Source organism: Gobius niger, assembly GCF_951799975.1.
Source record: "Gobius niger genome assembly, chromosome: 8".
NCBI lineage: Eukaryota > Metazoa > Chordata > Actinopteri > Gobiiformes > Gobiidae > Gobius > Gobius niger.
The window spans coordinates 22,953,256-22,966,610 of record NC_136859.1 but is presented as its reverse complement, the minus strand read 5'-3'; the positions used below and the strand labels follow the sequence as shown (position 1 = coordinate 22,966,610).

The 13,355-nt window shown below is 39.9% G+C and overlaps 1 protein-coding gene across 4 annotated transcripts in view; it reads right to left on the bottom strand.

The window, feature by feature from the left end:
* oxr1a (oxidation resistance 1a) overlaps positions 1-13,355 on the bottom strand; it is a 143,848-nt gene that overhangs the window by 52,082 nt on the left and 78,411 nt on the right. The window contains exon 1 of one of the 4 annotated variants that reach the window (XM_079561758.1): positions 10,798-10,985. The exons of the other annotated variants lie outside the window; for them this stretch is intronic. Coding sequence (XP_079417884.1) covers positions 10,798-10,960 — 163 coding nt within the window. The 5' untranslated portion in view covers positions 10,961-10,985. Of the gene's footprint in view, positions 1-10,797; positions 10,986-13,355 lie in introns of those variants that run through there. 4 annotated transcript variants of the gene reach the window in all.

The following is a 13,355-nucleotide window of genomic DNA, read 5'->3' as shown; positions in this document are numbered from 1 at the left end:
CTGGCTTGTTGATTTGGAAGTTTATTGCTCACATTTACTACAATGGGTCATAGTCGAGTGGTTTTCTCCCGGAGCTAACAAGCTAGCCGCGACAAGCTAACGGGAAAATTCACTGAATACAAGCAGCATATTATGCATTGAAAACGTCACTAAAACAGGCAACTGCTTGAAGCAGCCTTTATGATGATCACACACTGAGCCGGGCTTGTTGATTTCGTAGTTTATTGCTCACATTTCATCTACAGTGAGTCGTAGCCGAGTGGTTTTCTCCCGGAGCTAAGGCACTAGGACAAGCTAACAACCTTCACCTTCACAACATTCATTGAAAACAGGCAGCATATTATGCACAAATAACGTCAATAAAGCAGGCAACTACTCGAAGCAGCCTTTACGATGATCATACAATGAGCCTGGCTTTACACATTTGTGGTTTATTACAGACTTTTCATCAACAATGAGCTGTAGTCGATTATAACAAGCTAACGGGTAACCTCGAATAACCATTGTCCACCTGCACAGATAATGTCCGTCTTTTGAATCTTATGGGCTCCTGCAGATCCTGGTGTCGTCCATGGGGGTATAGTTAGAGATCCATAGGGCATGGCAGATGCACAGAGAGAGCCTCCAAACAGCAGTTATTTTTCAGGCAAGAGCCCCTTCCAAGCGTCCGGTGTGGAAGGTTCGTCTCCAAATAATATCCTGTGTGGCCATTGTTCACAAAGTGATAAACAGTAGCTCCTTTCCAACAATAAAAATTAAAATGCACCGATCGTAGTTTCAATACTGTGGAGACAACGAGCGGAGTGTTGTTATGCCACAGACAGCGTGTGGAGGGGGCGTGTCGGAAAGGGTCAGAGGTTCTTAAAGAGACAGAGGCCTATTTCAAGTCATTTGCTACCGCCATTTTGAAAGAGCAATTTTATAAAAGGCAGTTATTCTAATTTACTGCATTGACAGACCAACAGAAGGTTTCGTCATCATTGTAGTGTGCTATAGACTGGTGCTATGTGGCTGAAAAAAGCATAATACCCCCTCTTTAAAGTTAAACTAAGTAACTCATGCCCCTAGAGGCCATAAACGCCACTGCAGGTGTCATAGCTTTTTACTCATGAATTGTCCGTGAGAGTAAATACTATGCTGACAGAAAAAACAAAGGGAAAGAGGGATATTGCACAACCAATTACGCAATGGAGAATTTTTTTTTCACTCAAACTTGGCTGTAAATACTGTTTAAGTGGCGCTAGCCTGCAGTTAGCTTTGCCCGTTAGCCTGTTAGCTTCTTCTTTGTGATTCTATTAGTGTGTATTGGTGCCTCCTACCTGGAACCAGTCATGTTGCAATTGTGGTTTTCTGGCCAGAGACACCAGGGGAGATGAAAGACCCCTCAAGCATCCCATTAACACTTGTATTACCCCCAGAGGGACTACAGACAGGATTTATTAAGGTAAACAAGTTACTGTTATCCTAAAATGCTCCTTCTGGGTGAATAGTAACATTGCAAATCTCTACAGTGTAAAACCTGTTGTCATGCTTTGTGCACATATTACTTGACATGTACATCAAATTGGTTCGAAAGAACAATATTGTATTCTACATTTTTACCAGAGCATTGAATGCACAGTATGTTATAAAATACGCCCTGGGGTGCACTAAAATGCAAAGCTAATATAAGAAATCTAATAAGAGAAAAAGCCTCTACCTGGACATTTATTTGCACTGTGGAATAGAGCTGAGAGCAAACCCAAGTGTGTCTTTGGCTCCAAAAGCATGCCGCGTCCAGCACAATCTGCTGTGTATGAATCATGGCTAAATATATATCCCAGCATTTTGTACACAACCATGACAAACTGAAGCAGGCAGCAAATATGAGAGTCAACAAGCTACATTCTCCTCGTTCTGATAGAACACACAACCAACCAATTTCCTCAGCGCCCTTGTTTCACTGCTTGCTGCGGGTTACACTGTCCTGCCCAGGCGTTATTTTTAGAAAGAGGGGAGGCCAGAGCTCTGCACCACACTGCACTGAACAGGTGCTGGACAGGAGCCACACAGGTATTATTTTTTTTTCAAAAAGTTACAGAGGAAGAGCGAGGACAGATAGAGTCAGCATCTTTTTACTTGTTTGCACTATTCCGGGGGTGGAGACCACATCAGAAATACGTATACGGGAAGTCTAATGCAACTGTCTGCAATGTGCTGCCTGAGTTCACCATCCGGATACTGCAGTTTAATGGTGACTCAAAGACCTTTCTACTGAAATTAAATTCAAATAGATGTGGTTTTTTTTTATACATCCTTTACTACTACTAATGAAACTTCTTTTATTGAGAGTACTGCAGAGTTGGTCACATGTCTACAGATGACAGTTTGGCAGTCTGTGTGAGCGCTATGGGCCAAGTCAAAAACAAACGTCTTTATGGGAAGCAAATATAAAAGGCATAACAGCTTGCCTCTGGCTGGGACAGTTGAACAAACATAATTTTATTCAAACTACACCGTGCATGAGAAACGAAGGGGGGAGGATGAAGCTTGTTACAGCATTCATGGGCTTCACATTTCACCTGGTTGGTAGAAGCCTTACTACTGTGATCGATCAGTATACAGTACAGAAATTACTATAAAACATTTCACATTTCACCGTTTCACAAGACGTGTCAGCTTCATACAGTAAAAAGTAGACGCAACTTCAAATTCTATCAATGGACGTGAGCATTGGATACACAAGGTGACAAGGAACGTTATTGATACTCTGATAGGTCAATTTAGAAAGACTGAAAACATACATACTTTTTCAATCAATCCATTACTTATTGTTTTTATTTCAACTTTCTAACAATCAGGGCTGGACTTCGGTTTTGTTGATCTTGATAAATTGCAGGGCAGGTTTTTCTTATGAGCTGCACAGTAACACAAACCATGACGGGCTACATCTCCTTTTGACAACTTTTTCTGCTCTATGAAGTTACTCTACTTTCAATCCAGTTCAGAACTGGTATAGTAGAAATCTGAACGATCCTGTTTTCGGCCTGGTTCAGTTGCACATGTATGGACTTTGTTAAGACCATGTTTTGCTCATTCTGTCTGCTCCATGCAGCTCGATATTACACTGGGAGCCTCTACAGAGCTGTCCTGTACACCCTGCTCAGCTTTTGTGCCGAACTTTGCTGAACGGCAGTTTGGTGTGTATTTTGTGCGTACTTTTTTGTGTACATAGGACCACAATGGTGCAGAACTGGCTCTGACCCCTCCCTCTCATTAACAGCCCACTCATCTCACTCCTGTTGTGTCAATGTGCCTTCTTCCCCAGCACTTGGTTTCCCCGCTTTAATCGTCAGACTTAGCACAAAACTAGTGTTAGCGCAGTGTTAAAACAACCTTACACTTACACTTACACGCTTGAATTCTGGGTCACGTGATTGTTTCCATAGTGACAAACGTTGCATTGGGTGTACCTCACACATTAACTGGGAGTTTCCACTGATGGATCACATTCAAGTCTTGTTTGGTTACGGTTCAGAAAAAGACCATCACAAGATCATGTGATGTGCAGCATGTTCTGAGTGAGAATAAATGTACTTAGTAGCGTTTCATGTTGTTAAGTAGGAAAAGAAGGCAATTTCTACGTATTGCAATTGGGATTAGACTCAAAGCAAATGACTTCAGAGGCACTAACACACAGAAAACTGAAATGAGCCGCTACACTCACAAATAAATACATGTACAGTACAGTGCATAGTTGAGAACATGTTTGTAGAGGACACAACTACTTGTTTAGCAGGTTTTTATTCATAATGAGACCCAATGATCATGGAGACAGGACATTTTTCTTGTGTTAAGGAATTAATACTGCCTTCTGGATGATTGATCTGAAAAACAAATAACTTAAGGTAAAGTTTTTAGTTTGCCAAATTAACCTCTGTTGGCAGCAGCCACTCCGCTATAGCTGTAGTCGTAGATTCCTTCCTTATACAAGTTAATGGTTGTTAAGTATGGGGCTAGGGTGTTTTTGGTCTAAATATAGTAATTTGCTGTTTAGCAAATTTCTAAACTCTGCATTGAATCCATAGGTGCTACTTTAAGGATCAAACTGTAAAACAGAACACTATTGACATGCTTGCATCACAACTGTGGCCATCCATCATTATACTGTTAAGTGGAACAGCACAGATCAGTAAAGAACCCACTGTCCCTGCTGCGCCGCATAACTACAAGCCTCTGCATCAATATCGGGAAACAATGGCTGCATATCTTTAACTGTATCTGCCCCGGATGATTTGTCACTGGCGCTTAGCACGGCCACAAAATACAGTCCTGTAGAGAGCGGCAAAATGTATCATAAATACGTGATCATTGGAATAAAATGAACTTACTGTAAAATAGCAAACCACTAAATGTGTTGTTAGACCTGAATAACTGAAAAAACGGACACATGATCAAAGTAAACAAAAGCTTAATGTTAAGTATACATACAGTAACAGAGTCTTAACCAAGTTATTACATTATTGCAATCTTCTTGTTTTTTTTTGCATTTCCTCTATATTTTTGGATGCAACATGATACAGACTTTGGATACAGACCATTTCTCCAGCCTTGAGGCATTATGGGGTTGTTGCGCGGTGGACAATATTTCAGCGCTGGAAGGAGGAGGCGGGCGTGAAGGTGTGAGGGGGTAAAAGAGCCAAGATGGATGGTGTGGTCTGAAGTCTAGCTCTGATCAATGGATACATAAATATATATATAATGTCCGGCCATTGGGATCTCTTGGCATTTATCTCCACTTCTGGCACTAATGCAATGCAATGATGTCATCACCAGCACTGGGCAATTATTGGACGATCTATTGCTATTAACAAGGACAAATGATCACAGCGATCCTTGGTTTGTCTTCAGAAATGTAGAACATAGCGGCAAATTGATCGTAACCAAAGATAAATGTATATGCAACTTCCAGAAGCTTAATACTTGAGAGAAAACTGAAATATCTGGAAGCAGATTTTACACATAATAATGGAGACTTTAGTTTGTTTTTTTGTACTACCTTGTAAACCTAATTGACACCATTTTACTGTGGCCAATGACAGCATTGCCTTAGTGGTGTACGGGGAGCACAGATGAGTAAGCGCTGCCTGTTTTCAATATTTGCAATGCTTCACTTGTTACATCCAAGGTCCATCTCACAATAAACAAACAAGCAGGAGAGGGCGGGAGCTCCAGTTTGTGCTGATTGTGGAGTTCTTTCTCCTGGTTAAAAGCTGGTTTACGCTTGGATAGAGTTTAGGTCTAGTCGTTGACATAGAGGGGCGCAATTAATTCATTCAGTATGTGATTACGACGCCTAAATAACAGCAGCATTTGTGATTCGCTAATTGCGTCCACTTCAATTGCGATTTTGGTTGTGATTGCATATTGCTGCCCTATTCTTTTTCATTCATAATCTGTTTCTGTGGTCCATCGGAGCGTTGTTAATCGCATGCAGGCGACTCCCTACAAGCCTCTTTGGTTACAGCAACAATCAATAGCACAGAAGTGATGAGCTCAGCGAGGAGAAACACAAAGTCGGCATTATCAGATCGCCTTACCGGCCCAAAGTGAAGGGGTCCCGCTCTGGACACTAGGGATTTGAATAAATACAAAGAGGACACAATTTTCTCACTGACTACTGAAGCAACTACTATTGGTTAATAAAGTTCAGCTAAAGAGAACAGAACATTGGCTTCTCAAGAGTGTCAAGATATTTGCCTTAACAATTAATTTGCTGTTCTTTTAATGCTGATTTTACTAAAAGGTCCCATTTAGTTTTTACATGAATCACACACAAATGCAATTCAAGGGTTGAAGTTTAGGTCTGTGAATTTGAAATGTTAGGTCAACGATTAGATAAAGTTCCTGTCTGTCTTTTTTCCTGCCGTTTCAGAAATGCGCAAAAATCCCTGCCCCATCTCCACAGCTTCCAAAGCCTCTCAGTCTCCAATTCACTATCATTGATGCCACGGAGCAAAACAAGGCTAATCCTCATCATGAAGAAATGTCAATGATTTATTTGATTTCCTCTGCACATTTGTAAAATATGCACAAAAAAGATGTATTTGACTTTAGATTCATTATCATTTTACATTTGTTGATAATTTGGTGATAATAATAATAATCATGTGTCCCCTTATGTAGTATTATTATTATTATTATTATTATTATTATTATTATTATTATTATATATGGAGCAGCCCTATATATACAAAACAATCAATATTCATTTATGTACAGTATTACATCAATGGTAACTGAGTAAAGCTGAAGTATTTGTGACTTTTGTCCCATACTTCTGAAATTCTGGCATTTGGCAATGCACAGTGTATACTTTAAGAGAAAGGACGTGCTGAGCAGTACAATAAGCTCTAGATCTATTGTCCTTTACCTTGCTGAGGGAAAAAAAACAGTACATTCTTTATAATACTGCTTTGATTCAATAAAAAGAAGCAAGCAAAAAGACAGCTTGTTCTTCTGAGTCAGACTGAGTTGAATTTCCATCTAGCCAGACACAGCTGGAAAATGTGCCCCCTCAAATCCTTGTGCATGACTAACTATCACACAGCTATGAGAATAGACAGCTTGAGGAGGAAAATGCATGCTTCGTTTTGAGTTTATAGGGGAAATTATTGTGCGTTTTGTGCTTTATATGGATTGCACAAAGCTAGATGGCCTGATGTCTGCCTCTAAGCAGTGTGTCATATCAGCCTGGCTGTCCACACAGACCACAACACTGCAGCCCCAATTGATCAATGCACGCCTGCAGCCATTTTCTTTGGTCTATTTATAAAGTCAAATCATGTAGTTCAAGCCACCTCTGTGACTAGCCACTGGCAATAAGACACAGCAGCAGCAGACATTGCTGGAACAGTCAGGAATTCAATAAGTCGACGCAAAATCTCTCATTTCATGTTATGTTGGTAAACAAAAGGTCTATAAGGCTTTTTTCCCCCCACAACAGTGATAGATTTGTTCTGGTGTCGTGCTGGTTAAGTAATTGTTTAGTCACAATCAGGACTAGGTCTATAGTACAAAATGATCATGTTTACAACCATGTCCAATAAAACATTCTGAATATGTGTTTTGTTTTTTTTTGATCATGTGCAATATTTTTTAAGTGAAGTTTGACAGCTTGGTTTGGGTCCAAAGTTGAGTATCTACCAAAGCAAAGTAACAAATCCTGGCTTTTTAGGAGGATGTTATCTTTGAAGAAACTAGAGCCAAAATGTCTTCCTACTCGCTATGCTCCAATAACAGTATAATCTTTATTTTCTCCCCCCCCATTTCTTTTTACATTTGTTCAGCTGTCAGTGGCTTAGAAAATTAGGGTGAATCTCTCCCCTGGCATAGAAGGCGAAAGGCCCATTTATCAGTAACAATTATTACAAAGCTGTGCTCACTGCAGCTCACTGTCCCACAATAAGACTATACAGTATTCAGGCTCTATTACCAACCAAGCCACAGCGCCACAGACAAGACAAGAACGCTAATTGCTTTAAGATTTTGAAGGAAAGTTAATTTGCACTTGTTTATCTTGTGTACAGCTTCAGTTTTGTGGGGGGATCTTCGGTTTTGGTAAGATGTGGGAAGTTAAAAGTAAGATGTGTTTTTAGAAGTACCTTTGCAGATATCTGGAAGCCGACTGGATACACAGGTGTGCACTCAAAGTCATTCAAACCATTTACCCTTGCTTAATGTTATCTATACTCAACATTGAGGCTTCTTCGGCTTTTGACATCTGCTGCAGACACTTAACATAATGCTCCTAAAATATACAGTACAAAGTGTCTAATTGGCTAAGTGCAAGACTAATTAAAACTGTTCAGGTTTGCAGGAAGAGTGCCCTCATCTTGTTAGAAGGATCTCCAATCTCAAAGGCACTGGATTTTTGGAGCCATCTTTATGCAAATGTATTGTAAGTAAGTTGTTTTTATATATGCATTAATCTTTATTGACAGAAGTGCCATTACAAAAAATAAAAACACATGGTAACTTTATTGTGGAAAAAGTTAACTTGCGGTCATGGTTTTCTTTCCATTTTGGCCTTGTTTTGGTCCGGATTTTTTTTTTTTTTTTAATTCTTTTTTGTGTCTGCACTGGTATGAATACTTAGTAAACTGCAGAGCTGGTACCGAATGTTCACTCCTTTGGGACAACTGTCATTAATGTCTTTGCTTCATGAGATCCTTTACCTTATCCTATGAGTGTGTTATAATGGCAACACCGATGACTCACTAATACTAAGTGCCCAAGGACTTTCTTGAAATTAAGGTGATTAAAATCCCCTATTATGGCGCTGAGAGCATGTGTTGGATACATTGTGATAATTGCGGTGGAGAAGATGTCAGCCTAGAGGTGAAAGTGAACGGTGACATTACAATGAGCAGCCTCAGGCTGAGGGCTCAGAAAGGAGTGAGAGGGACCCAATGTCACCAGGACAAACTCAATATTAAAATAATCCTGTGTGTCGGCTTTTTATTATTATTACATGTTGGGGCTGAGACAAAAGTGCAACATTTGATAACTACAATATTATTGCAATATTAAAAAAAACAGTACAGTTAATTTAATTAAGTTTAAACAAAAAAACAGAGCGAGTTTGTTTTTTTCAAGTCCACAGGCTCAATGATTGTAGAATTCCAAATAAGTACATTCAATACAAGAAGCATGCTTGGCACAATGTTCCAAAGGAAGTCACAAATCTGATTTGAAGCAAAGAAGAAAAAGCTTCTGTGTATGCCATTTAAATTCAGTAATCTTCAATCAAACTCCTCTTTTGGTCATTTGATGGAACTGCACAAGGTCAAAGAAATTTCATGCTCAATTATTTAACTAAATGGTTCCAATGTGCTATTTAATAAACCACTGGAGTTGTATTTATTCTCCATGTTTTGCAAGAACTAACCAAAGACCAAACCAGTTCCAGCTCTAAGGGACACACCGGAGGAGAGCTGTGGAGACGTTGCAGAGACTGGAGGTCTCCGCAACATCTCCGCAACTCGGATTGATTGTGCGCATTCAATGGCCAAACTCACTGGCCTGGAGACTAGTTGGAGACTCGAATCTCTCGTCAACTAATTCACAATTAACCAGCGACCCAGATATATATTTATTTAATTAGCGTATTCAGTATCACGTAGCTTGTCTATTACTAGACATTGTGATGTAAGCAAAGAAGTGGATATAGCCTATTGCTAACCACCCAAACTAATAAACTATCCCAAAATAAGCAACACAACTGAATCCGAACACGTCAAAATGCAGTGACTCTCCCACTCAATAAAGTAGAATTTTATAACACTTACTGTGATTGTTGTATAAAAAGGCTATTAAGATTCTTGATCGGAAGCCCTAGTCTTTTCATATATACAATTTAATTGACAAATCTACATTTTTAAATTCTAAAACTTTTAAATGTTTTAAAAATATTTGCCTTGTGTACAGAGTGTTAAACGGCCTGGGTCCGCATCTTAATGAATTCATTAAAAGAAGGAACAGTGACACAAGCACTCGCTCCACAGGGGGGACTGTGAAGTGCAGTTTCAAAAGTCTGCGTTTGCTCAAAATGTGCTTTCTATTAAGGGCTGTTCCAGTTGGAACATTCTACCAATGACTGTTGGAGAATGTACCACCTATGTCTCATTTAAGAGACAACTACAATAATGGCTTCTTGATCAGCAAACTTGTGACCACAAGAAGGCAATTATGTTCACAGGGACATGATTTTACCATGAGTATGTGTGCGTGAGCGTGAGGGGGGAGCAATTTTAGTAGTTTATGGATAAGGTGTTTTGTTGTACATGCTGTACTGTTTGTATATAGGCGCATTGAGTTGCCTTGTGTACGAAATGCGCGGTATAAATAAAGTTTCCTTGCTTTGTATATGTGTATACTGTTTGTCATGTTTTGTAGTACTCATGTATGTTCTGTGTTGGTGGTACGTTTTTACCCCAAAGAGACCTCTCGGAGATCACACGAAGACTGTACAGAGACTTGAAAGAGTCTCCATACAGTCTCTAAGACATGTTCATTTGCGCCAAGACTATCTGGAGACACGTCTCCAGGGGAGGTCTCGGAGACATCCCAGTGACCAGCGGCAACTCAAGACTCCAACTAGTCTACAGGCCGGTGAGATAGGCCCAAGATCGACTCAAAACGTTTAAATGCAAATTCTGCAATGAATGCACCAGCGTAACTTCATATTAGTAGGCTTATCAAATTTAACTTGTTAAATTTGATAAGCCTACTTGTAATATTGTTGTGCATGGAACACTATACAAAACTAACAAAAAACTAACCTCTTGCCAAGAACGAAGTCTGCGCTATAAAATATTTTGCACTCAGTCAAATACTCCTAACTATCTTCATGAATGGTCTCATGAAGGTATGTTTCCTTATTGGAGACATAATCCACTTAAAGACATATGATGTTGGTGCTATTTAAGGAGGTAAAATAAAAATGACCTCTAATCTTGCTCAATGCTAATTAATTTGCAATGCAAAATGTATTTTTTTAAATAAAAGATTTGTCCATGAGAAGTGGGTTACTCCACGGCGTGTTGACAGGGAAGTTGCGAAGTCATACAAAACGAAGGACCTATAGCTGACGAGAACAGCATTTGTCAGTCGCGTATACCTTCCCATCTTACGCATTTGTTGACCTTTTCTTCCTAAAGCAAAAAAAAAAAACGAACTACTTTAAAAGTGTACACTTTGAACAGACAGTAACAAGTAGGCTATACAGTGTAGCGCGCCTTTTAAAGAGACACGCACCTCGTTTTTGGAGGTCGGGGCTCAGGCGGTGCGCTGTCCCGCTGTGGTGAGTCTGCATGGGCGGAAGAGTCTCGAGAATGGGGCCGCCGGCAGGCCACAGTCTCTGGGAGAGCGCTCTGACAGCTCTCGCGCTGCTGTCCGATATAGAGGAGAGGTAATCCATGACAGCGACAGAGAAAGTTTCTCAAAGAAAGAAAGTTTCTCCGGAGACAGAGCACATATCACAGCGCGTGGCGTGTGCGTAAGTAAACAGCCCAAAACTCTGCTCACATTCCAAAACAGGAACTATGACAAACGTTCACAAGTGCAACTATTTTGCCCCTAGTGGAGTCAAGCTGAGCAGCGCTGGAGAGGATCTGTTTACAGCGGCACAGTTATAAAGACGGAGGGCTCCTCTCACAAGAATCGTTGAGCTGGTCTTTATCTCATGGCTCCCGTTAAATAGCCTAAAGCTTTCTTTTATTCTTCTTTTTTCCGGAGACACGCCGCCACCAAACATATGAGATATGCTATTATTGTGATGTTATTTAGGTCTGAGTGGGTTCCTTACTCAGTAGCCTACTTCTACTACATTACAATGAAGTGCTCCAGAAAAAAGTTGCAGAATCTTGCATGTTTATGGGGCATATGCAACTCCTTAGAGCAACAGTATGCTTTAAGATAAATAAAACAAAAACTCTTCATAAAAACTCATGCCCCATTGCACCTAAGATCACTTTCTCTCAAATTCAGATCCTCTTCAACCACAATAACATTAGCCCAAAACAAATAAAGCTTTCAAATTGTGAGCTTAAATGCACATCTGGAGCCTATGTGACTCAAAACTCGAGGCAAAGCACGGGCTCTTAGACCTTTATAAAGTGTCTGTAGGAAGAGCGAATGTGACATAAAAAATAAAAAAAAGAGAAAACCAAAAAGAGCGCAATCGACCATAGCTCAATAGCAACTCAATAGCATTATGTATTTGGAGGTAAACATGTAATTGCAATAGCACAAATAATCACAGCTCCATAGCTCCAATAATCACATTTCCAACAAATGCTGCACTTTGTTTAAAGCTCAAAATAAAACCAAGCAAAACAAAGGTACTATAAATATGTCTATTGTGGAGCAGGCAAAGACAGTTTTGGCTTACGGGAGCAGAGTAGGCGGACTGAAAACAGCTGTCAACCACATCCAGGCCAGATCTACATCGTGCCTCTGCCATCTGCTGGCAGCTTTGTGAAGTACATAATACTCTTGGATACAGTATAAAGCAGATATGAGCCTTTAAGAACAACATTTCTTCTATGCCACAAGACATTCAGAGGAAATTCACCAAAGTCAAAGATGACGGAGTGAAGTTATGGTCACTCAAGTTGGGAATAGACATCTCGGGTGATGATCCAGAAGTGAATAAAAGTGTGAGAATGTTTTGGACCTGCATCGTTTTTCATTTTACATTTTAGAAAATAGTCATTATGCATTTTGTAAACGTGTCCATACACAAATCAGGTATATCTTTTGACCCGGGGCGTCCACACTGCGTTCAGACCCCAAATTGTTCATCAACACAAAGAAAAATTCAACTGGGTGCATTAAAGAGCAGTTTCAACTGTGTCCCACACCTTAATGAGACTATAATTGTGTAGAATTATTAACTTTTATTGAAAGTTCCATCTCTGGCGATGTGTGCCAATTCAACAAGAAGCTTGAGGGCCACAAATAACACACTTACAAATAAACTTCTATTCCATTCTATGCAAAATACATAGAATGGAATGGAAGTATATTTGTGCTGCTTCTTGGTCCAGTGTTCAAATCGCAGACTCTGATCGGGCCCTGCTCCATCCCCTCTCACTGAGGTCTGAGATATATTTTCTAGCCGTATTGACTAGAGGTAGTTAGAGCAAAATATTTTGTGCCTCAGTCTCTAATTAAGTTTAGTGTGACCAAAGAGGAAAATGAAAGAATTCCCACTGCGACCATCCAGCTACACCAGCCCCACTGCATGGAAATTATGTAAGTGATTTTGTTCTACTTGAGCTAGCATGTTTCCAAATTTGCCTCGTTCTGTTCTAGGCATATGATAGAGTCATTGAAGGTAATTAGTAAGTTGTCATCAATTATAGCACATAATGCATTCAGGTCAAATCTTGTTTCTCTTTTCATCCGGTTTCAAACGAAACAATCAATATTTTTTCAAGGGACCATAAGTTATGGGACTGGTCAGCTGTTCCATGGCCTAGTGTCTGCTCATCCCTCATTATCCCATTTATAAGGAACAGGTGAGACATCCAGAGTTCATTTCAAGTGTGATATTTGCATTTTGGATATTGTTGCTACTATTTTCAATATGAGATCCAAAGAGCTATGGCTATCAGTGAAGCAAGCCATTATTAGGCTGAAAAATCAAAAATAAACGCATTAAAAAAGAAAGAACACACCGATGACCCAGAAGACCATGGATGGCAAATGTGGTGGATGAAAAGAATTATTTCCCTGGTGAAGAAAACCCCTTCACAACAATAAGTCAGATCAATAACACTCTCCAGGAGGTGGTGTATGTGTGTCAAAGT